This window comes from Volvox carteri (genome assembly GCF_000143455.1).
Source record: "Volvox carteri f. nagariensis unplaced genomic scaffold VOLCAscaffold_18, whole genome shotgun sequence".
In the NCBI taxonomy this organism is placed as follows: Eukaryota; Viridiplantae; Chlorophyta; class Chlorophyceae; order Chlamydomonadales; family Volvocaceae; genus Volvox; species Volvox carteri.
The window spans coordinates 880,074-905,222 of record NW_003307561.1 but is presented as its reverse complement, the minus strand read 5'-3'; the positions used below and the strand labels follow the sequence as shown (position 1 = coordinate 905,222).

Here is a 25,149-nt window from a genome sequence, read left to right as displayed (position 1 = left end):
CCGGCCTCCCCTCTCCCCTCTCCCCCGCACATCCTCCGGGGGTTCGTCCAGTCTTATACACACACACATGCACACACATACCCTTCCCCCAAACCAAAACCACAACAGACCTCCCGCCCAGACATCACCGTGCCCGGACCACCCAGCCACCGCACCGCATGCACTCCAATATGCCGCTGCACCCACACATGCCGCCTGTCGGTCCAGGATCTGCGGTTTCCCCCTATCTCCCCTTCCTCCCCTTCCTCCCCTACCTCCCCTACCTGCTCCTCCGGGAACTCACGCACCCAACCCTCCGGTGGGGGCCCCCACAGCCCAGCTTCACACACACATCCTCCATGCACCATCTCCCTTCCCCGGGAGGGGCCGGGGAGTCCCCCTGCCCAGGCCATTTCCGTTTTTGTAAGCCGCAAAATATACACACACACACACGCACACACACCATTGGGGCCAATGCCGCCGTCCAGGCACCGCCACCATCGAAGCGTCAATCATCATAGAATGCCTCCGTGCAAGACCCCTGCATAATATCGTACAAGTAACGTCGTACTGTTGTACACTACCGTGTCCCGCTTGTGGGCCGTTTCCTCCCCGCGCTCTTGCTCCTCTTTTTCTTCGCCGCCGGCAAACGTACGGAACCGGGACGGCTCGGCAGGTGATCGCCCGGCTTCGGAAGTCGCGCAATGCAGTCCAGGAAGGGCCGGTCCTCCAACGGTCGCAACGCCCGGTCCAACGCGTCACCTTTGACCGCTACACCCAGGCTGATCAACCGATGCAACAGCTCGGATCTCCCCGTGTCGTACCTGGCCACGTCAGCGTGACGCTGGCGCATGCTGGCCCCGAGCGAGGCGGCGGCGGCGCTGTGGAGCCCGCCCCCCGTAGGGCCCATGAAGGACATGGCACCTGGCCCTGACGTGGCGGCGGCGGCGGTGGCGGCGGCAAGGTCCGCATTGGCGTTGGCGTAGGGGGAGAGGCTGCCGGGGCCTAGCGGGCCGTCGTCGTACTCCGAGCGACGGAGCGCGTTGACCTGCCATGGCGGCGCCGCCGCGCCCCCCGGGCTCCCCCGGCTCCCCAGGTTGCCGTTCAGCGGGGCTATGCGACCGGCTTCTTGCCGCCGTACAATCTCCTCCTCAAGCCGGGCCCGTTGTAATGTCCATTCCGCCACCTTGGTCTGTGCATGACGACATACATACATACATACATACTCCTTACATAAAAAAATATTTTTTTTATGTATATTATGTATGGTGTATATGTCAATTCATAAAGCGTGGACTTCAGAATACCCGCCTGTGCGCACACATACATACATACATACATACATACATACATACATACATACATACATACATACATACGCCTGCCAGCTCCTCGGGTGTTTGAGGAGTGATGAAATGGGAGGTGGCCCCCCATCATATGGACGGTGTAGGACGTGATAATATCAACTTGCGAGCTGACCAGGAACTAAGTTGATGCGCCGTTGATCCGCTAGATTTGGTTGGATGCTGGTGGTGAGTTGCCGAACCCAACGAATACATTCTGAAGTCGGATGGGGTGACGGATTAGGGTGCCCCTCTAGCAGGGGAGAGCAGGGACTGCCCCGGGAAAGGGGGCCGCTGGCGAAGTTAACCACCCTGTAACAACATACATACATACATACATACATACACACATGCACATACATACGCACACGCACCTGTACATCCGCCACCGATTTATTTGTCTTCGACTCCATGGCCGACCATTTGTTCCGTAAGGACCGCACCTCCTCCTCTTCAGCTGACGTACCAGCCTTGGACGAGCGCCGTGTGGATGCGGCGGCGGCGCCGCCGCTTCCTCCCGCAGCAAGACGCGTCGCGGCCCCCAACGCCGCAGCGGCTCCCGCCCCCAGCGTGGGTTTATGTGGGCCGCTGACCCAGGGCTTCGGATGCAGCGCAGATGTCGGGTCGGCGGCGGCGACATCGGCCGCCGCCAGCCCGCTCCCACTCGCTGCGGCCGCCGCCGCCGCGACTTGCACGGCCCGATGATCCAGCTCGTCCAACTCTTGCGGCCGTACAAGCTTAGCCGGTGCATACATTTCCGTCGAGGCAAATCGTGCGCGTCCCGGGCCGCCGCCGCCGCCGGCTGCGGCGGCACTACCCCCAGCCGCTTTCACAGTCGCCGCCGCCGCCGTGGCGCCGCCGCTGCTCCGCACCGCCGCCGCTGTTCCAACGGCCGGGTACATCCCCAGCGGGTGGTCTACGGATAGCGACGGCGGCTCCTCTGTACGACCTGCGCTTCGGGACCCAGGACTGGGACCACGGGCCGATGCCGGCCGCAAAACCCCTGACCCGGCGCCGCCGCCGCCTCCGCCGCCGCTGGGTGCCGGCTTTCCCGCCGACGTGCCGGGAGCGCTTCCACCGCTGGCGGCGACTGACGCCCGAGAATACACGTCGAAAAAGTAATGCTTGCCGTACGGCCCGGGCATTGCCGCCGCGTTCGCTAGTCCGTTTCCCGCTGTCGTCGGCCCCGCGAGTCCGACATTGTGACATTGCGTCGGCGTCGGCGGCTGTGCTGCTCCCCCTAGTTGTTGATGTTGATGTGCGAGTGCAGGTGTCCCGGGGGGGAGCATGTCGGGCTGCGGCGGTGCCGCATTCGCCTCCACTGCGAGTGATGACGCCAGTACGGCAGCGGTGATGGGGTCGGCCTCGGGACCCTGCGGTCTTTGGGTAGAGAATGGGGTACGGTACGGTAGCCACACATGCGGCAAAACACACACACATACATACATACATACATACACGTACATACGTATACGGATAAGTCACGTTATGTCTTCTACTGACTGAGTTACTACTAGATATGGTGGCATCAGGTCAACGGCCCCTGTCGGACCTACCACTGGGCTGTCTGTATGTTTATCCCACCCTCCCTCCCTGGTGCCGCCGCCGCATTCGTTCATGCCGTACGGCCCTCCTGCATCGTCTGCCGTCCTCACCCCCGTCCCCCCAAACCCTAACTTCTGACGTATCAGTCTACCCCCCTTGGCACCAGCTTCTCCCTCGTTTGTGTTTCGTCGTCCCCCCATACCCCCTCCCCCTCCCCCCCTTTGTCCAGGGAGGTTCCCGCCAAGAGGGGCCTCCCGCCACGTACTTGTGTCTGGAGAACCACTTGTAGGCCGCGGTGATCCGCATGTCCCGCTGCTCCGCGTCGCGCAGTGTCCCCGCCTCCATCAGTTGGGTGCGGAGGGCGGTGAAGAAGGCGCGCTCGCGGGCTGGGGCCGCGTAACCCACCTCCCGCTCAAACGCGAGCAGTGCGGAGCGCATCTGCTCGTACAGCGGGTTGCCGCTAGCCATCGTGTCACCCTGCGTATATACATATGTACACATGTATGTATGTATGTATGTATGTATGTATGTATGTATGTATGTATGTATGTATGTATGTATGTATGTATGTATGTATGTATGTATGTATGTATGTATGTGCATTTAGGGGGCCCGTGTGTGGAGTTCAGGGGGGTTAGGAAGGTGATCTTACATGCTAGGCTGCCGCGACCATGCGGCCATGGCGGGGGATGTTAAGTTAAGTTATGTCAAACTGGAGGGCGGAACGGGTTCAACTGGGTGAGGGGTTGAAAAAGGTCATCCCGCGCGAGCCGGCTGCTGTTGTTGTTGGGAGCCAGTCGCCCCCTACAAGGGGGGGGGAAGCTGATCCTAGGTGGGGGGAGCTGGGGAGCTGTATCTGCGCGGGGCGAGGGTAGTGGGCCCTGCTATGGGCAGAATACACATACACACACACGCGCACGAGAAGGGCACGTGACCTCTCTCTCTCTCGCTCTCACACAAATGAAACTCTCGTGACGGAGCCTTGACTTGTGAGAGCGTGTGTGTGTGCGACGCTTTCTTCCCAGGGGGGGAGGAGAGGGGAGCTAGCGGACCTGCTTAGGCTCTCGGCTGCTTAGGAGGGGACAGAGGCCCCCTTCGCGCCCCTCTTCCCGTCCGCGGGAGAGAGCTTAGGCGGTCTTTTCGTTGCGGCTGGGCAGCAGTCCCTCTGTGGCCAGTGTCGTCAGGCCGGGTCAGATACCTTGTTACCTTGATACACACAGACACATACACACGTCGCACACACACACACATACATACATACACACACATGCGCGTGCGCGCACCTGGTCGAGGTGACCGGTGCCCGAGAGTCCCTCCCACTCTTGGAGCATCATAGCGCCGACTTGTGGCTGCAGGTCCGCGGGCACCCGCCCGGACCGCGCGGACTTGAGCCGCGCGTTACTTGCAGCGAGTGCGTCCCGAAGTTGTCGTGACTCATAGTGCATGGAGTCCGCCATTTCGCGTGTCTTGGTCGCCATATTGCGCACGATAGCCAAATTGGAAATGGCAGCACAAAACGCGCATTCAATGCTGGCTCACAGAATTCCGTGTTTGTTGTGACAGTATTATTGGATCACACTAGCAAGAGGTAGTAACGGGTTATCCTGTAAAGGGAAGAGGCTGATGGTACTTGGATGTTAGAGAACTTGGATGTTAGAGAGAGGCAAATAAACAGAAGTTCCGACTTCTGTTTGATATGGCTTTTTACATAGTTCACTAAGATAGATGTGACTTGAACGCATGTTGACACGATGCAGTTGCTGAAGCTGTACGTCGTCATTCGTTTACTCAATCGGCAGCACGCCGTTGCTCCTCTAATACCAGAGAGCAGCACTGTCGCGAAAACATGTTAAATGTGTTTTTTCATAATGATTGAATCTTCCTCCATTGTTGCACTCTTCGACACGTGTGCGCGTCGACAGCTGTACTCTGCCCAGCAGTTGTTTCCCTTAATGTTGTGATATGATTGTAACCTTCTATAAACATGAATCCTGCGCAACCTCCCGGAGTCCCGAGTGTTCTTTTTCCGGGCATAGCCGTAGTTGACCCCCGCCTGGCCGCGCCTCGTGGTGAAGAGTGGACAAACGCATATCAGGAGAGCCACCGAAGAGGTTTTGATGATGACGAAAATTGGGCAAGGCCGCCGGGGCCTGGCGACAACGACGACGTCGCTGAACCAAATGATGGAGCGGCACCCATCGGGACATCCAACATAGGCTTCAAGCTCCTTCAAAAGATGGGGTGGAAGGAGGGGAAGGGCCTTGGGAAACAGGTGCGCGCAAGACCGAAGTTGGGGTCGCCCCTTGGCGGATGGCTTAAGGATACTGCACGGCTCGTCCCCTTCCTTGGACATCTTGGTTCATCCCGCGGTCTGCGTACCTTTTCCCCGTCTGATCTGTTATGAGCTCTATTATCTATTGGACTTAGCGCAACAAGCCCCTTGGTCGGCCATGAGTCTAGATGGGCGTTTAGAAGTCTAGCGCGCCTAACTGAAACGCAACACCTTGAAGGCAACTGGGTGTTCCTTGTCGTACAACTCGGATCCCGACCTGCCGGCAGGTGGAGGGCAGGTAGGGGGCTGTTGCGCCTCCTCCCCCCCCCACACACACCACCGGGTCACCCTTTCCCCCCCGGGGGACAGCACAACAGCCCGCCCGGGGACTTCCCACCTTTGCTACCGACGACGAACTGCCGCCGAGCCCCAAGAGCCCCGATCTGTGTCACTGCCGACTTAACAACGTCCAACTAAACCCCAACCAGCTCTCCCAATCACCTGCGGTGGTGATCTGGGCCTCATCAACATGGAGGGCCCTCCCCCTCGCCCTCGCCCTCGCCCTCCAGCTCCGCCAGTTAGGAATGCCCACCTCCATCACCATCACCACCACCACCACCACCCCACCTTTGACCGACACTATTGACATACATACATGCAAACATACATACATACAGATATACAGACAGACAGACATATATGGAACATTCGCAAACTAAAACCAACCAGCCGATCAACCAACCGTGTCTGGGCCCCACCTCCGACCCCACCCGGGCCCCCCCGGGGGGTGGCGGCGGTTGTGGCGGTTGTGGCGGTTGTTCTTGCCCTGCCCTGCCCTGTCACAGGAGACGGGTGTCGTGGAGCCCGTCAGAGCGGGTGTGGATGCGGGAGTGCGGCTGGGTCTGGGAAAGCAGGTGGAGGGGGGAGGCGGCGTGTGGGGGGAGGGGGGAGGCGGCGTGTCAATGACGCGGGACGCGGGCGGGCGGGACGCGGGCGGGGGGGGGGGCGGGGGGGCACAGCGTGACGTGAGTTTATTTCCTCTAGTTCTCTTTCCCGTGGTATATTGTCTATTCTTCCTAAAGCGTAAAATTTCTTTGATTAAATGATTGAATGCTAATTTTGCTAATAATCAATAACAAGATTGAGCATGGAGCTGGAACTTAAGACCTAATTTGTTGTGATGGTGGCGTGTTGAAGTGATGGTGCCGTGTCGCGATGGAGGGGCTCGCGAGGGGCCAACACGGGTGATGTGATGTGACGTGTGTGTGTGTGTATGGCTTGACGCGACACATGCGATTCGTTTTCCCCGTCCAGGAGGAGGACGACCTCCACACCAGCGAGGCGACAGCAGCTCGAAGGCGACTGGAGATAGAGGTGGCGGCTGAAGAAGACGAGGCGGCGGCCAGGAAGCGGGAGGCGGTGGCGGAGGTGCTGCAGAAGCGTGCCGAGGATGTGAAAGAGATGTTGCAGACGTTTTACTGCGAGGTAGGCGGCTGCTGCTGCGGCGGCGGTCCGGCAGTTCATTTCTGATCTCCTTGCGTATGATATGATCTCCCCCCCCGTCCCCCCTCCCGTCCAAACCCCCCCCCACACACACACACATACACACATCTGCCGCAGCACTCTTTCCTCGGCAGCAGCTTCACTCGCTCGTGGGGTTCGTCTTCTCCCCTTCCCCCGCCCGTCCCCCCTTCTCTCCACCACTGCGCCCCAACCACGTCGCCCTCCAGCCCCTCCAACCCCTCCAACCCCTCCCCGGCCCTCACCCTGGGGGCTGTTGTACTGTTTTCACTTCGGCGACGAAATCCCCCGACTTTGCATCGTGTTTTTATTTCGCTCCGGGCCTACCCTCTACCCTCTCTTGCCCGTACGGCAGGTATGCGACAAGCAGTACAGTACCGCCAAGCAGCTAGAGGAGCATCTCTCGTCGTACGACCACCATCACCGTAAGCGGCTCGCGGAGACGAAGGCCGCCATGGCGGAACGCAACCGGGGAGATCGCCAGCGGAGGGAGCAGAAGGTCGCGGATAAAGAGATGGCGCGACTGCAGAAACAAATAGAGGCGGCGCAGCAACGGATTCGCCAGCAACAGCCGCCGCTGCCACCGGACGAGCCGCCGCCACCTCTGCCGCCGCCGCTGGAGGCGGTGTCATCGCCGCCGCCGCTGCCACCGCAGGAGGCGGCGGAGGCACCGCCTCTAGGCAGTACCAGTGGCGGTGGCGGATCCGCCGCCGCCGCCGCCTCTGCTGCCTCCGCGGGGTCTTGCGGCGGCGGCGGCGGCTCTATGGCCCCGCTAGGGGGCCTAGGCGGGATTAGCTTCGGCCTGGGGGGGAGGGGCGCTGGTTCAGGGGGCCGGGTTGGAGCTCTCGCACGGGGGGGTCTGAAGCGGCCGGGGGGGGCTCTGGGGCTGTTAGGGCGGCCAGCGAAGGGTGGCGGTACTGGGGGGGGAGCTGTGGCCGCTGGTTTCGGCCTGGACTCGGACGATGAGGAGGAGGGGGCGGGGGCGGGTTCATGAGCGGCACACGGACGCGTCCTGAGGCCACACACACACACACATACATATCCCCGACGACGGCACCGTGGGACTGGCACACTCGCAAAAGGGGTCCAGTCCCCCCCCCCCCCCGATGTTGATGATGTTGATATTGATATTGATGGTGGTGGTCGGGGGGAGGGGGAGATACACACAGCACCTTCGAGGAGGCGGCGGAGGCCGAGAAATATTGATGAAGTAGGGGCCACCCGGGTGGCTGCAACGCTTTTGAAGCATGTGTGCGGCATTTCGCAACATGCTAGTAGTAGACCGAAGACCATTGACCACGAAGACATGTGCCGTAATTATTTGACGCGTACATCTGTTCGTAAGCGCTGTGGCAAATGTTTGTGTGGAGCCATCCAAGTGAATGAATGGCCTCATAGGGGGGCGGGTTGTGCTGTGTTTTTGACTTCCTTTCCCACCCGCTCCTCCTCCCCTGTTTCCTCCCCTGACCCCGCGGCCACCCTCCCGCCCCGCCGGCAGCCTCTCTCCCCGGGCTGAAAGGCTGATTCCATTCAAGAAGCGGCGGCAACCTCCGAAAGGCGCCCAATCCCCCATCCCTAGGACATGAAAACAGATAGATTGCTTTGTTTGAAGTGCGAGGAAGGATGGCGCTTATATAGGCAATCTGGCAGCCCTTGAGCCCTCGGCTCGTATTAGGCGGTTTGCAGGTACGGGGAACACACCCCACGACCATGTAACAACAACAAGATAGATAGATAGACAGACATAAGACAGACAGACATAAGACAGGCAAGTTCACTCATGGAAAGGGGGGTGAAAGGCTCCAGGGATGCGGTACACGGGCGCGGATACGGATGCGCGACTTGCAGGAAGGGGGGGGAAGGGCGGAGGAAAGGCAGGGAATGGCGGCCGGGGCCCCGGGCGCCTGCGACTCCTACCGGGGCCCGGGCAGGGGGGCAGGGAAGAGGCAGGCACCCGGGCAGGGCTGTTGGTTTGGTCGCCCTTTCGGTTTCCGTACATCCCACCCTTGTCGGTTACAAATGGAGGCTGATGCGGTTGTTGCTGTTATTGTACGAGCAGGCAACGCCGTCTTCCATGTCTGTATCCACATCCCGCGAGTACTTCCCCTGCTGTATGCCGTACTCCGCCTGCCGTACTCCCCTGGTTAGCTGCTACTTCCGGGCCCCCGATACGTGCCAGGGTACCCTGCCAGGTGCTGCCTTTAGGAGCCGCCAGGGGGGGGGGGAGGAGGAGGGGTGTTCATGGGAAGGGAACAAATAGCAACAGGGGCTAAGACCTGCAGTGCTGCTGGGGGGGGGGTAGAGGGATAGAGGGTGGGCATGGCGTTCTCAGGTCGACCCCCGGCTAGGTCGATTGATCCTCCAATATTTACTGTTGCTGTAAAATACTGCTGGCAGCTGCCGAAACATATCACTCCCGGCGCACCGCTTGCAAATGGCATGTCGTACTGACCGTACCGGTCATTTCCGTCGTTTGACATGATGTGTGTTGAAGCGCAACGGATTGTCCGGGCGAGACATTACCAACCAACGACGCCAACAGTCCAACAGACCAACCTTGGACCAACCGGACAAACGAGGGGTAAAAGGGAGTTTCCTTTCCGACTTTGACTTGACTTGACTTGCCGCCGCTGCTGCCGCCGGCGGAGAAGAAGAAAGGTAACCGACGGTCCGTACCAACCCCCGGCAGCGGATTGATTCACTGACAGGAAAAAGAGCCTTTACACAAAAGGACAAGCACACCCTAGGTTTATAAACCACCACCACTTTTGACCGTACGACTACCGTACGACTCTGACAAAACAGTTGCGGCGCCCATGGACCCCACGTCGCGGTACTCCCGTTACGTTTCTAAGGAACTTCGGGTGCCGTACACTCACATGTGGCCTACATAGCGGCCAAATATTTGGTGAGATAAACACGTAAACACATCTTTTACCACGCAATGCGGCGCAATGCGAAGTGGCGCACAGAGGTTACCAACTATTTGCTTGTGCGAGGGGGCGCCGGAACGCACTGCCTTTTATACACACGAACCCGTACAACTGCCGTACATCCTATGCACCGCTTTGCGCCTCTATACCCTCTACGACATATTTTGGGGTGATGATGCGGCCATTTCCTCTGGGGGCCTTGGGGGTTCTTGTAGTGGTGTGCGTGTGCAAGACATACATACCTACGCACAACAAACAGAAAGGCGCGAGGCTAGCGACCGAGCCGGGTAGCAAGAGATATGCGCCACATGTGCCTTTGCTGGTGTGGGTTTGCTGTGTCGAACGTGGTATCGGTTAGTTGCGGCCGTACAACAGCAGCAACTCCTCCGCAACGGACAAAAGCTCTTTATGTTCCAAACGCCCCTTGACCGCCGCGTAAAGGCGGCCGGCATGGCGGCCTGTACGACAGAGGCCCTGCTGCCTGACGTGGCCCACAGCCAGAGGGTGAGCCCCACCATCACCGCCGCCACCGCCGGGTACGGCAGGCGTGGCGGCGTCCGCTGCCGCCCTCACGCCTGCCGAAGATTCGTCCCTGACCGCCGCCGCCGCCGTCGCCGCTGTTTGCCGCCGCACCCCCGACGGTGACGGCGCGGGCGGCTGCTGCGACGCGATGGGGTCGACGGAGAGGTCGGCTCCCGCCGCCGCCGCCGCCGCCGTGAAGCGGCTGACGCGACGCGCCGTGATGTCATCCAGGAGGGCCCTGTCCTGCTCGAGGGAGGTGGGCAGGCTGTCGGCACAGTGCCGTACGAGCTTGTGCCACAGGCCCGCGATAATGCGCTGTGTGGCGGGTGTGCTGGCGGCGGAGGCTGTAGCTGGAGAGAAGGGTGCGGTACGGGGCGCTAGCAGCGCGACAGCTGCCCTAGGGGGGTGGGTTTGGAAAGGAGGGGGGGAAAGGAAGGGGGAGGGGGAGGGGGGTGAAAGAAGAACTGGACAGGACTGAATGCCCTGGGGGTATGTGGAAGGCAGTTTGAGACAGCTCAGTGGCCGGGGTGGGATGGAAAACACACTCCCTCCACCACCTCCTCCTCCTCCTGCGGGGCCTTAGCCATATCCTGGTGTTGATCTGGGGTGAATACTATGTATATAATGAAACCCACCCACCCCCTCACCCCCAGGTGGCACAACGCCCGTAAGACATCCCCGGCGGATATATGTATTTTATGCATTTGCTCACTTTAATCGGTTTCGGAGCTGAGCTTCCTCCTCTTCCTCCTCCTCCTCCGCGCTGCCCTCCTCGCGCTCGTCATCCACCTCGGCGTCGTACATCATAACCTGCTCCTCCTCCCCATGCCGTACGCCCGTAACCTGCGGCGGTCGGGCCGCCGCCGCCGCCTCCAACCCCGCCTCCGCCGGCGCTGCCACCTCCTCTACTTGCCGTACATCCCTGACCCCAGTGACGGCTGTGACCCGCTGCTGCTGCCGCCGCCGCCGCCGCTGCCGCAGCAGCACACGCGCCGCGGCCTCGAGGCGGGGCAGCTCCAGGGATGGTAGCTTGTCCGCTCCAGGAAGCGTTACGTCACCATCGTACGGATTCGCTGACGTCACGAAGCCGTAGTCGGCCATGAGCTCCAGGGACGAGCGGTCGAAGCCGTAGTCAACGGTCAACGGCTCGCCAGCGGCAACAGGCCGCCGTGGCAGTAGTACGACTCTGTCGTGTTGGGGGGAGCAGGGCGGGGAGGGGGGTGGGGGAGGGACAGCACGGCGGGTAGGGCCAACACGCGCCTGGAGGAGGGGGCCCACATCTCTTTCCGCCCGTCCAGAGGGAAGGGGGGGAGAGGCGGGGGGGAGGGGGGTGGGGGAGGGGTAGCACAAGTGGTTCCCTACACAGCCCTGCCCCACCTGGATCTGTCAGTTGTCAGTTGTACGACACAGTTGGGGTCATTGCTGTGGTTAGCCAGGTCCACAACGGGCGCCAGCACTGATATGACCGGACCGGCCGGCCGCCGCCGCTGCCGTGTTCGTACAAGTCCAGATCCAGGGCCGGATTCGAATCCGGAAACGGATCCTGGCCCAGATCCAGATCCCGCTGTCAGCCCCATCTCAAACTCGACAACCCGGCTGCGCACCTTTCCTTCAGTTGGCCCATTCGACCCGTGGGAGGGACATACACAGGGCAGGGCAGAGCAGCAGGGCGCCGCACGGCGGGGGGTGAGGAAGGATCGGAGGACAATGTAGATAGGGCGGAAGGGGGGTGGGGGGTGGGGGGTGCGCATGTGGGGGATGTGCGAGGGGGGGGGGAGGGGGGGCCCGAAATCCCCTCTCTCCATCTCCACGCTGGAAGGCGAGGGGGCCGAGGGGCCCGACGGTCGTAGTGTTTTTATTTTGTGAGCAGCGGCCCCCTCGAGGGCGGTTGCGGCTGGGGGAGAGCTGGAACTGGGGTGGACTGGACACCCCTGACTCGCCGCACCGTCCCCCGCTCCACCCCACCACCCATAATCGTCCACACCAGCCCCATCGGCCTCCCCGAACACACATACATACATACACACACACGCGAGGGCCCCCCCACCAGCGCCAGCGCCCAGGTGGTTTCCTGGAGCCCCTCCGCGAGCCGCAGCCGACGTAAGGCCCCACTGGAGCCGCTCAGCCACTGGGAGTGGACCCAACGAGCCCAGTCGTGCTGCCGGGCGGCCTCGTCCTGCGAACCAGTAGTAAAGGGGGGTTGAGGGGTGTGAGCACGGGGTTATAGAGTGAGGTAGGGTGGGACAGGGTGGGGTAGGGTAGGGGTAGGGTGGGGTAGGGTAGGGGTAGGGTGGGGTAGGGTGGGGTAGGGTGAGGTAGGGTGGGGTAGGGTGGGGTAGGGTGGGGTAGGGTAGGGTAGGGTAGGGAGATAGCGGCAGTGGGCAAAGGATGGGGGGAGTCGCTTACCCCCCCCCTTCCCCCGCTACTTCACAAGATACTTCCCCAGCCTCCTCGCGCCTTTTCCCCCAGCTCCCCCCCCCACACACACGCACATGTGGTGTATAACCTGTGTTTCCTCTGTGACGCCAAATAAATCAACCGTTCATGCAGCCGCTAACCGTTGACTACTACCAACCGATGCCCGTAACCACCCACCACCAAATGTGGCAGCTGTAGCGCCGACAGCTCCCCGGGGCCGTAGCACAACAAGCAGCTCAGCTCTCGCTGCGGTGGCAGCAGCGCCTCACAATACTCCCGCCATGCCGTACTGCCGTACTTACGGGCCCAGAGCAGCAGCACGGCCAAAATGACCAGCTGGTAGTCAGGTGTGTCGCAGATAAGGCCCGCAACAACTGCAGCACGTTCAAATGGTACAAATCTCGCAGTTTATTTAAGGAGATGACGAAAATAAGCACACACTGGCAGTAGCTGACGTGGGAAGTGTTTTGTGGCGAGGTTGGGGCCTGGTGGGAAAGCCCTGCCCCGCTTGCCTTTGAGGATGGTCATAATGTTGTGCAGTATTTGATTTTGCGGAGATTTTGCGGAAATTAAACTATCGGGTCAGCATGTCGTTGTTAAAAATATACCTTCAATTGCTTTTTTGACATTTGGCGGCATCTCAGGGGGTGATAGCACCGACAGTTGGCCGCCATCCCCATCGACGGACACAGCCAGGGTGCTGCCGATAGGAACAGTCACCAGCGCTGAGCTGCATACTGCCTCTGAAGCCACAAGACCGCGGAAGTCATCAGGTCCGTGAAACCCGAGCGCGGCGATACTGTCGATATCCAAGCCATCGATGACACGCTCTAGAGACAGTGCCTGTTCTTGCTGTTGCCTGACCAAAGATGCAGCTACCGCTGACTCCGCATCGCAATGTTTGGACCATCGGGAGGCAGCGGTGAACCTGCTCGGGTGTACTGCTCGTCGCCATTGGCTCCCACGCGCAGAACCAGCGGACCTAGGTCGCGATATGGTACGCTGCATGAAACAGCAGCCACTTGACGAAAAGATGACTCGTGCGCGTTCGTGACCTTTGTGCACGTTGCTTAGTTGGCGGCTTAGTAAAGGAACGTCCCGATTTCACAAACTGTGTTCCTCGTTAGACAAGTGGTAAAAGTCTTGTCTGTAAGCTTATCTATCGATACTCATGTTATGACAAAAGAGATTATTCACCGGAACTGAATTAGGCGTTGATACTGCGATGTTGCCACCCACGAGAGCGTAGATTTCCAAAGCTAGGACAAAAAGCGACCCAGAGCCACAGCAAACTTCACACCCTGTGACACGCACATGCATATGTCCTAAGACAGATGTCGTTACTCGACCCAAGGGTCCCCTGACGGCTTTGCAGGCAACTCCAGAGCTACCAATGTAACGGCGCAAAGCCCATCTAAGCATCCCGGGTTACGCCTTTGCTGTGATACAATCAATCTTAAGCTACCTGCTGCTTCGTGATTCTCTCCATTCGCCAACCTCTGTAATTTTTAACTCTTGACAAATTCCCAACATAACTCCTCCACAATTTTCTCTGGATGTTCTCACAGAAGATGTTGCGGCCATCCATCAAACACGCAACCCCACCCCATGCTGTAGATGTACATACATGTGAACCACCGCGATGCTGATCTCTAGATAAGAGTCCGGCCTCCCCGGTACGCCTACAACTCCTCCCCACCCCCCACCCCCCACACACACACCAACACCGCCTTCTCACCTTCCCCCCACACTCGAAAAGGAGGGCTTCCGGGCTCCCCTCCCCCCTTGTATCTTCATCCATGTCCCTCCCTCTCTCCAACCCACACCTCCACACAACTCCTCACGCATCCGGTCGCCAAATCGCAGCAACCACAGCCGGGCTAAACCCATCCATCCAACCACCCATCCATGCACCCATGTTGCATGTCGGCATACCAATGCTGACGCTCGCAAAGCATTTCAATCCATTTCACATCAGCTTCGCATGAACCAAATCCTGTGGTGAGATACTGATACAGGTGTGGTACTTCCAAAAAGCCGGCGCAGTGGTCGGTAGGTTCGCCCGTCCCTGTATCTGTGTGTGTCAATAGCCTTTGCATAGACACTGTTGGATCCGCCAAGAGAGGATATACCTCCTCATTATTGTTGTTATTGTTGAGTTCGTGGCGGAGCGCTGGGAGAAGATGGATTGAAGAAGTTCCTCCGAAACCAAACCACCCTGTCTACGTAACCACCCCTCTGCAAGCTGCAGGAACGATGCTCCGGAGCCACCCGGGTGATGTGCCTCGTCCGAGCCATTCGATGCGGGATTCGGTGCACGACCGCCTGAGCAGCCACCGCCAACGACATACATGCATACATGCACACGTGCACGAGTGATGATATTACTCCCTCTTCAACACAAGCGTGCAAAAGAAGAAGTGCGGAAGTAAGGGTTTACCCGTTTGCAGCAATACATTCCATGAGACCGCTGCCTGTGTGTGTTGTACCGGCAGTACTGCCCAACTGAACGAAACTACCGTTTTCTTTAACGTCCAACTGTGACACCAAAACCCAGGGTGACACACACACATACACACACCCCTCGCCCCTTGGTCCTTCTCCCCAATCTCCCACCAAACTTAACAGACTAACCACCAACCAATCAACCAAAAAACTAACAACCACTACGCACTCACCGTTGTCGTCGTCACTGAGTGGGCCGGTGGGCCCCAGTCGCGCGAAACAAGTGCGGCTGCCGACTGCCGCTGCCGCTCCTGCTGTGGGAGAGCGCCCAAACGAAACGCCCCTCTGGATCCGCCGCCATCATCATCCCCCACAGACCTCCAGATGGCGACGCCGAAGCAGCACTGCCACTATCCATCGTACGGATGCCGTGCGATGACGTCTCAAAGGTTTGCGAACGGCTGATGGATTCCGAGGGGAATGGGGGGTTGCCGGCGGCAGCGGCAACACCGGCGATGGGTTCCGGAGCCGCCGATTGATCGCCATTGTCGCTGCCACTTAGGCGGTGATGATGATGATGATGATGATCTTCCGGTTGGTGCTGGGGGAGGCTGTCGGAGTACGACTGGAGGCGGGGGGGGGATCTCTCTCCTCCTGGGAACATCTTCGAGGATTTAGGTTGCGGAGAGGTTGCGCCACCGCTAGTTGTCACTTCGCAGTTACTGATAATGACTGCGACACCGCCTCTCTGTACTTTTACTGTGTGGGACGGGTAATTTCACTCTCTGGCAGCGCTGCTGGCTGATTGATGAGATTGTTTAAAAATCTAATTAGGCGCACGTTGTCAGTTGGTGGTCAGCGGTGGTCAGACGGAGGGCGGGAGAAAGGGGAGGAATTGCAGTTGGCTATCCGCCGAGAAGTATTCGACCGGGGGGTTGGTCGGCGAGATGATACCACCCGCTGCCTGCTGGGTTAGGTGGGGCGTAGTAGGTGCAGAGGTCGGGCGGGGTTGCGCGTGGGTCGAGGCGCAAAGAGCAGCAGAACAAGTTAAGCATTTTGTCTTATTTATAATTTTAGATCTTATAAGGCAATGGTTCGGTTTCATTTTAAACCCATGCAAAAACTTCTCTGCTCTTCCTTAGAGTCTTAAGTCTATCTTGCCATCTGGCCTGGTCAGACCCAACCAAGGCCGCAGCGACGACGAGAGGCAGTGCATCTCAGGATTGACTTGACTGCTGTTGATTGTCCTCCCTTAGATTTTAGCGCGTCAAGGATTTGATCATCCAATCTTTGAAAGAATTCCTGACTGTGCGGCAGAGGCACGACTTGCGTGAATTTTGACTCCGGAAGCTAGCTCGAATCGCGCCGTTCTGTTTCGTCAGAGGCGAAACGGGGGAGCCACCGTAGAGCACGAGAGCTAAAGGAAGAGATTTCAAGGAGCGCGCAAAAGGAGGTTTCTCACCTGGTTACGATGGAGGGAGGAAAAAGCGTTGCGTCGTCACCACGCAACCGCAGCAGGGTTAAGGCTGGTCCTGTGACTTAACAGAAGTCCCTATATGCATAGGCGACTTACCACAAAAGGATCCTATCTCCTGTGTCGTCTCAAGGATGGCAGTTATGCGGGCACTTGCGCGTTCGACATGGCAGGCTTTATAATTCTTACGATACCTATGACTCACCAGCTTGCCACGCCTGTGCACAAAAGCTAAACCAATTATATTCAAAAATTCACAGAATTATTCAGACTTGTAAATTGTTTTCTAGTCGTGAATAATGAACGCGCATACACACAACGGCGAGTTGCGTCTTTTGGTTGATGAGAACTTTCAGTCCCCACCATCCCCACCAAAGGCAGCAAGCAGCTTAGCCCCCGATGTATGCTTGGATAGCGCATGGCGCACATCACTGACCTTCAGGAGTTAGATAATAATAATAATTGGCAGCACATCATGATCGGCAGATCTGATCGGCAGATAGAAAGGGCTTCATAAGCACCAAACAAGGTTTCCCGCACAGCGCCCCGGATAGCGCGGACGGCCAAAAAGCAGGAAGCGATAGTGTTGCAAAACAAGATCCCTCCCCAGGATGATGATTACTGAGGTTGGAAAACACGAGACACAGAGAGGTACGCGCGCAGAGACACGCAGATTACTTTGGATTACAAGGGATCCCACGATATATTTAAGTGCACCCAAGGGTAATTAGGCACCGGAAATCCCGTGGGGCTGATAGGGCTGATTGTGTCGGGTGGCTCATGTTGGTGTCGGGCAGTCATTGAAACAACGCATGACGGCCGGCTCGCACCTCTCCCACACATAGGGGATCAGTCTCCACACACACACATATCTGACCAAGAAACTATGTATGTATGCATGTATGGAGAGCCTCAGGTGACGGCGTCGCTAGCAAAGCAGAGCACGTTACTTATTTCGGCCCGATGAGCTGAACTGGTTTTGTGTGTGTGTGCGTGTGTGTGTATATATTTGTGTGTATATATATATATGTGTGTATCTATATGTGTGTATCTATATGTGTGTATCTATATGTGTGTATCTATATGTGTGTATCTATATGTGTGTATCTATATGTGTGTATGAACTGAAAATAAATGTAATCGGGTGTTTGGCAGCAGGTTGGTGACTGACTGTGGGGGTTCAGCAGCATGACGACCGCTGGCTAGGGATACAATGAATCGCCACCTTTCCTCTTGCGTATATACATACATACTTTTATACATACTTTTCTATATATACATATATTCCGTCCAATCCACACACCCCACAACCTCCGGAAGGCACAACACGGGGTACACCTCTCAAGTCCCCATCAACTGTTTATTGTTTCATTATGACAGAAGCGTGTGTTTTGTATACTGTTGTGGATTATGAACCCAAAACACACATACACACATACACACACACACACACACTATTGTTGTCTTTAGAGAACGCGACGCGGCTTTACGTAAGGCACCGACACCCCCCCCTAAGTAGACCGAACCAGTAGGCCGAACGATTCGGTGAGGGACGGGCCCCCCCGCCGACATCACACGACCAAAAGACCGATCAAAACCAAAGGATACTGCAAAAATCATGAAACTGAACGAACCAACCCTAAGTAAAACTACCATAAAAACTGCCTGCAAGAAAATAATGCCACGCACCGCTCCGGGCGGTCTGCCAAAAGACCCGGAGTGATGAAACCGGAAACCGGGAGTCCAAATGAAACGCTCAGCAGCAGCATCAGCAGTAGCAGCAGCAGCAACAGTAGCTGGTGTCATTGCTTTTGGTCCCCAAGGGGCGACCGGACATCATGAAAATGAGCTGCTACAGCCGACAGCGGAAAGAAAGCCTCTTGAGTGATAGACAGACAGACAGACAGACAACAAACGACAGGTTGGCTGCTGATCCAAGACTGCTCCACGTCATTACGTCATAATGATGTATTCTGGCGTTAGGGGTCATTCATTCTCTCCTCCTCCTCCTCCTCCTCCTCCTTATCATCATGATCATCGTCACCACCATACCACGGCAAACCACACCACACCATCACCCCATACACACCGCATACACACCGCAGCACGACACACCACATCATCAGACTTGTACGGGCGTCGTACAAATGTGATGCCCGCCTGCCTGCCTGACACGTCACCTGCCTAGTACGGCACTACTTGTATGGGCAACATGCTCGGGTCGTCCACCTTCTCCACCCACTCCCCGTCGTCAAGCTCCTGCAGGTGCTTCAGGGTCAAGTAGGCGTCAGTGCCGTACCCGGGAATGGACTGCAGCTTCAAGTCGCCGCCTGAGGGTGGTGAGGGTGATGAGGGCGAGGGTGGTGAGGGTGAGGGAACTGAGGAAATATACATTGAGGGACTGCGCATTAATGTATTGGTTGTGTGTGTAGGCGGGGAGGAGGGGGGGATCATATGCGTGTTAGGGGGGAAGGGAGGGGGAAAGGGTAAGTCAGGGTGTTCAGGGAGATAGGCGCCACAAAGCTTTGGCACGCACCCCTCTATCCGCCCCTGCCCCTGCCCCACTTCTTCATCCCTCCCCCCTCCATCCCTCCAGTCCGTAACTACGCACTTTACCACCACCACCACCACCACCACACCAAAACACTCACAACCCCCCTACACAGCCGGACTCCCCTCCCTCCCCACCTCACCAAAATATCGCGCATACAGCCGGGAGAGGGGCAGTCCAAATCCCAGCCCCGCCATCTGGTAGCGACTGCCCTGACCCGACATAAGGCCCGCCGGCAGGCCCCCACCCGACACGATGCGGGCTGGCCCCACACTGCCCAAACCCTCAACCACATGCTCCCCATCGTCAGCGGCTGCTGAGCTGCTACTGCCGCCACCTCCGTTGCTGCTACTGCCGCCACTGGGGGGAGCTGCATGGCGGCGCTTGCGGCCTAGGGTGGTGAAGCCGTACGACCACACCTGCGGCGATATGGAGGGGGGAGTAGGGGACGATAGATAGTCGCTTGAAACCACCACACCACACCACACCACACCACACCAGAAAGGTAACTCATTGCGTGTATGTATTAACTGCCGATATCATCCAGAGCGCCCCCCCCCCCCCGCCCGCAGCCAGTCCGTCCGTCCGTCCGTCTAGTCCAGTCACAGGACATGACACCGCGATATGGCACCAGGACGTGACGACTGCAGCACTCGGGGGGAGGGGGGGAAGAGAACTGGAAACCCATTTGCCCCCCCTCCTCCTTTGCACATGTCCCGACCTCCTCCACCTTTCCCCCCTTGCTCGGTCGCTGTCGGGACTGCTGTTACTGGAACACAACAAAAAGGGGACTTGGGGGGAGGGGGGGGAAGCGGCTTGTGAAGTGTGTATTGCACCACACACCACACACCACTAGTATACTTCTCCCACCATTACCTACCTACCTACCTACCTACCTACCTACCTACCTACCTACCTACCTACCCACCCACCTTGTCAATCAGGTCGTCCGGAATGCCCCCTCCCTGGTCCGATATCTTGATGGTCAGAGCCCCGGCAGCTCCGTCGCATACGCGGATGTGTACCGGTGGCAATCGGGGGAACCAGTAGCTACTGCTGCTACTGCTGCTGGGAGCAGTGGTGGCGGTGGCGGTGGTGGGGGCGGTGGAGCTGCTATGGCGGCGGGGGTTATGCGGCGGTGAGCTGCGGGACTCGACCACGGCTCTGTGTGTGTGTGTATGTCGCCACCATGGCATGTGTATGGATTAGGCAGGAGATAGAGGAATAACGGGGGGGGGAGGTGTTACGGTAGTTTTAGTTGAGAGTTAGGGGTGAAGGTGTGGGAGGTGTGGGCGGGGGAGGGGGTGTTATGTGTGGCGAAAGGGGGACGGGTGGTGGTGGTGGGATGGGTGTTTTAGTGGGGGGGGGGGACGTATCGAGAGCCATCATCACCACGGGAAGATGCATGGATGACGAAGGGGGGGGGGTGAACAACGTCATGTAAGCAAGGGAAACGTCTTTGAACCTGCTCACCCAGCAAGGTGAGTTATGAGTTCGGTGGTTAAGATGCCGCTCCCCTAACCACCCAGGGGGTACCGGAGAGGAGATATCGATATCGGGGAATCGAAGGCAATGACCAACATACGTACGGAACGTACGTACGGAATGTCGTATTCATCAAACAGAGCTCCTACAGGAGACGCTTAGCCCGACCCCCGCACAGGAGCTGCAATCTTCCGCTCGACCTCGCACGTGTGACGACGTGTATCATAAGTACGACACAATATCGCCGTACAACACGCCTTATTACCGCATCGCGTTCTTCAACAGCTCGTACAGCATGTAGTCCAAGTGCGCCGGAATGTACGGAATAGAAACCTTGGACTCCCCGCTAACCACCACGTCAGGCGCCATGCCGTACGTCTCCATGCAGACCTGAGCGGCAGTGTACGGCAGGTGTTTCAGTGTCGTATAACATTGGGGTTTGGGTTGGCGCTTTCCAAAAAGTAATAAGATGTGTCGAAGCTAGGCACCAACAGCCGGACCATTTCAACTAAAACCCTAACTCCCAACCACCCCCAACCACTACCAACTTGCGATCTTCAGTCATCTACCCCGTACATACACACGCCCCATATCGCCCCATATCGCTCCTCGCTATAGCACCGAGCCGCCATCTGCACCGCGCTACTGCCGTTCAGCTCTACCGTTGACCGGATCCCCCAATGCTACCCCCCCCGAAGGCCTCTAGGAGGTGCTACCTCCGAAACCAACCAATGCATCCAACCCCCACAAAACATAAGTACATGCCTACCTGCTTGGTTTTCTGTACGGCAAAGGATATTGATTCCTGCACGTCCAGATCTGTGCAGATAACGCCAATGTACCCTGGCCTGGGGGGGGGGCCCGGGGGCGTAGGGAGTGTATGTGTGTGTATGTGTGGGGGGGTGTTGAGGGGGTTTGCGGGGTGAGGTGAAGTGGAAGGATCGCGCCTAACAACGTCCTCCAACCCCATGTCCGTCACTGCTCTCACCCCTGTCCGTCATGTGTAGGTGCTTAGGTTTCCTTCTCCCCCTCCCCTCCCCTCCTCATCATCGCGCGGACTCCTCCTTCACAGCTCGCGGTGACCGGCTAGTTACTTCTAGTTACATATGTGTGGCGTATGAGAGTCTATATCACCCTTGGCATCAGCTTCACTCATTCACGGGGTTCGCCTTCCCTTCCCTTCCCTCCCCCTCCCCTCCCCCCTTTCATTCTCCCCCTTCCCCCTCCTTCTCCCCCTCCTCCTCCCCCTCCCCCTCCACTCTACCTCTCCCCCTCCCCCCTACCGCCCCCTCCTCCCTACCGCCCCCTCCCCCCTACCGCCCCCTCCCCCCTCCCTCCCCCCCTCCCCCCTCCCTCCCCCCCTCCCCCCTCCCCTACCTCTTGTTCCCAATGTGCAGGTGCTGTTCCGCGATGACTCGCCGGCTGATTCGCGACCGCAGCATGGAGTCGAAGAAGGCGTCCATTTGCAAGCAGGGCCCCACCAGCACCTTGTCCTTGCACTCCCGAAGGCCCGTGGCAAGCGAGTCCAGCATGGGGGCTGACAGGACGGGGGGGGTGGGGTGGGAGGGGGGAAGGAAGGGGAGGTGAAATTAATGTGTATGTATGTATGTGCGGGGGTTTGGGGGTTTGGCGGGTTAAGAGGACGGGAGGAAGATAGACGGGGTTTCGAGGGAGGCCAACATGAAAACATATACACACATACATACACATACATACATACGTACATCACATACATACATACACAAACCCACCGTGCTGGTCCAGGTGTTGCCTAAGCAGCTGGCTGAACTCCTGGTTGTCCTCCGACGTGCGAACCATGGGCACCCGCCGCAACGTCTCTTCGGTCGGTTGGTTCGGTTAGGGGGCGGTTAGGGCGGTTGAGCCGGTTAGGGTGGTAGGGAATAGAGGCCCTGGAAGATGCGATTCAACTACAAATTGCAGCCTTGTGAGGGGAGGCGTGATGAGCATCACATACATAACGTAGTATTCAAGGTCGTACCATTTCTTCACAATTTCTACACATATGCGGAAGGGGAAATTCGTTAAAAACGGGGTGGGGACCACTGCCGGGTAGCTATATTGTACGGATGTGCAGTACGGGTATCATGAACAAGAGGCTGGCGGGGAACCCCCGGCCCCCACCCTGCAATTCCCCCCCCCAACACACACATACACACACACACACTAACCGAATGATACGTGGTACTGGTTGTACACCTTTTTAATGTGGGGGTTGGCGACCACGATGTATCTGATGGGGTTGAGGTTGAAAGGTTGGGAGGGTTGGCGGGGTAGCGGGGTTGGAGGCGGAATGCGGTGGTGAGATTGGTGTGATACGAGAACGCACACATGGTTCGGCTGCAGGGCTGCAGGGGGGACATCACATCACATGATGCAAGGAAATCAGATAAATGGACTGACTGACGGAAGGCGTCCAAAGTCCGAAACTGCTGGAGGGCGGCGGTGGTGGTGGTGGTGGTGGTGTCCCGATGGCGGTGAGGGGGGGAGGGGGAGGACCCAGGGGGGAGCCCAGAGCAGGGAAGGGGAGGGGTGGGAAGGGAGAAACTGCGGGCGGGGCGGCGGAGGAGGAAGAACGAAGGAAGCGGCATGTGTATGTACGGCTATATACCTGGTGGGGAAATGGTGCCGGCGACCTGGTGACACGTCACCCGACATCGACCCCCATATCGGAGTCATGCACCGCTCTCCGGGAGCCCCCTCCCCCCTCTTTTCCACCCACCCACCCCCCAATTACAACATTTATCCCCCGCAAACGCTTTCCCCTTCGGGATGCCCCCCTGGTGGGCCCTCTCTCCCCCTCCCCCCCGAGGCCGTACAAGAAAACCGCAAAGCCAGGGGCGGGCGAAGCGGACTAAGGGACTTCTAGGAGGGAATAGCTGTGTAAAGAAAGTTAAACTTGGAGGCAGCCCCACCCCGCCCCGCCAGGGCCACCGCAGTTGGCCTTTCCCCCCCCCCCCCCCACACACACACACTCGGGAATAAAGGCGGTGTGTAATACCACACCACATCGGGGTCGGTCACCGGTTAGGGGTCCCTCCACTGACACAACTTTACTGTACCACTCCATGAATCAACATGGCGCAACAGGAACGTAATGTGATGTATGCATGCATGTATATACGTATGTGTATGTACGTATATACATATGTGTGTATGTACGTATGTATGCGTTGGTTTCTCGTGGTGTGGGATTGTGGGAGTCCTCGGGGGGTTCCAGAGGGGCTGAGACTCACGGGAGCAGCTGCAGGTCCATCAGACGGCGGGCGAGGCGCCTGGGAAGCTGAGGGGAGAAACACGGGAAGGGTAGGAGCCGGGGGGAGGGGGAGAAGAGGATGGGGCGGGTGGAGGGGCCGCGCTACTGAGCACATGCACAGGTCTAACCTGACAAATGGATATCAATGGATATCTGCGTATCCATATCTGCGTATCCATGCACAGGTATCCCATGGGGGTATATCCTTCGGTAGCATCAGGAGTCAGTCAATCATGAACAACTTTCACGAACTCCATAATGTGACCGGCTTTACAGGTGTGTTCCTCTGCCGGAGCTGAAGCAGCGCCGCGGTATACATACCTCACGTTGCACGTATCTCGCGCTTTTAAGGATTTTGCCCGGGTCATCCCATGCGTTCCGTCCAAAACTGAGCATTTGGCGAAGAGACAGAACTTCGACATCTTGTGATGCATACTGTTATGATTGCAAATGAGAAGGAGCGTAGCATGGATAGGTTAGCCAAACGCATAAGTCATGCCTTTCGCGAATGGTCGTTGGCGGCGTGGCAACAAAAAGGTCCCTACCTTCTCAACCGTTGAGTCATAGAAACTTTCTGCACGGATTGTGCTGAAATTTAGCTCAGACAACGGCTGAGACGACGCAAAGGCAGTTGTGTGTAACCCTCGAATGAGGGCAGCCACCTGGACGCGCCAACTCAAGGATGCCGCTGCCAAGCTTCCCATTTTACTACCGATGCAGCAGTTCGTCTTACATTAGGGCCTTCTTGCCCCACCGGTGTCAGTGTCAAAAGGGTCGCAGTTTCAGGCCATCTGGACGAGCCTTCAGAAGCTCGGTTAATAGTAAATTTTAGCGAAGGTTTTTACGAAAATCAAAAGGCAGTGAAATCTGACCTAGGGATGCACAGATCGGCACAAATCAGTTTGGCAACCGTGATATCGAACGCAGGCTTGGCCTGCCTGTCCAAAATGGCAACCCTAAGGCATGGATTATCTAGGCAAGCGAAGAAACATCACCAGGCTAAAGTAATGCCTAGGAAATTATTAATTCAGATTGCTGTGCCTAACTGCCTATCTGGCTCATCAAGAAGCCGTTTAAATCCGGAACGAACTACCGGAACGGGGCGCTTTGAAACTTTGACCCCTTTTTGCATAAGGATGCCGATAAGCGTAAGGATGTCACAGAGCACGCCGAAGTCAAAGCCTTGATCTAGTGTGCCTTGATTCTGTTCGAGTGGAAAAGATTTGTGTCCAAAGCACGCAGCACATAACCACGAGATCATTTCCCAGTGTCTTGCCGAAGGAGCGTGATCTCATAAAGCGTTGTCAAATCAAGCTAAGAACGTAGATATGAAGCAGTCAAGGCAGTCAGGGCAAGCTGGCAATTAAGCCATTTGCTGAAAGCCCGT

General features: G+C 57.8%; 4 protein-coding genes across 4 annotated transcripts; 1 reads left to right on the top strand and 3 right to left on the bottom strand.

Moving 5' to 3' along the window:
• Positions 1 to 559: 559 nt before the first annotated feature.
• On the bottom strand, positions 560 to 4,345 carry VOLCADRAFT_117542 (uncharacterized protein; the record flags this gene model as incomplete). Its single annotated transcript, XM_002950253.1, has 6 exons — positions 560 to 1,171; positions 1,697 to 1,779; positions 1,987 to 2,702; positions 3,133 to 3,206; positions 3,273 to 3,344; positions 4,151 to 4,345. 6 exons carry the CDS (start codon positions 4,343 to 4,345, stop codon positions 560 to 562), a joined length of 1,752 nt encoding a protein of 583 aa, XP_002950299.1.
• Positions 4,346 to 5,103: 758 nt separating this feature from the next.
• VOLCADRAFT_117540 (uncharacterized protein) lies at positions 5,104 to 7,654 on the top strand (the record flags this gene model as incomplete). Its single annotated transcript, XM_002950376.1, has 4 exons — positions 5,104 to 5,139; positions 5,985 to 6,053; positions 6,454 to 6,624; positions 7,016 to 7,654. The coding sequence occupies 4 exons, from the start codon at positions 5,104 to 5,106 to the stop codon at positions 7,652 to 7,654; spliced, it is 915 nt and encodes a 304-aa protein (XP_002950422.1).
• A 2,293-nt stretch (positions 7,655 to 9,947) lies between these two features.
• VOLCADRAFT_104681 (uncharacterized protein) lies at positions 9,948 to 17,234 on the bottom strand (the record flags this gene model as incomplete). The annotated part of the gene is made up of 12 exons (XM_002950252.1): positions 9,948 to 10,512; positions 10,828 to 11,301; positions 11,493 to 11,724; positions 12,163 to 12,291; positions 12,711 to 12,907; positions 13,142 to 13,535; positions 13,731 to 13,834; positions 15,212 to 15,289; positions 15,357 to 15,579; positions 16,286 to 16,440; positions 16,552 to 16,670; positions 17,188 to 17,234. The coding sequence occupies 10 exons, from the start codon at positions 17,232 to 17,234 to the stop codon at positions 11,683 to 11,685; spliced, it is 1,488 nt and encodes a 495-aa protein (XP_002950298.1). The 3' UTR covers positions 9,948 to 10,512; positions 10,828 to 11,301; positions 11,493 to 11,682.
• Positions 17,235 to 18,636: 1,402 nt separating this feature from the next.
• Positions 18,637 to 24,466, bottom strand: VOLCADRAFT_104680 (pyruvate dehydrogenase kinase; the record flags this gene model as incomplete). Its single annotated transcript, XM_002950251.1, has 11 exons — positions 18,637 to 18,782; positions 19,146 to 19,422; positions 19,936 to 20,167; positions 20,754 to 20,878; positions 21,258 to 21,336; positions 21,866 to 22,025; positions 22,240 to 22,326; positions 22,678 to 22,739; positions 23,743 to 23,789; positions 24,084 to 24,197; positions 24,308 to 24,466. The coding sequence occupies 11 exons, from the start codon at positions 24,464 to 24,466 to the stop codon at positions 18,637 to 18,639; spliced, it is 1,488 nt and encodes a 495-aa protein (XP_002950297.1).
• Positions 24,467 to 25,149: the final 683 nt, after the last annotated feature.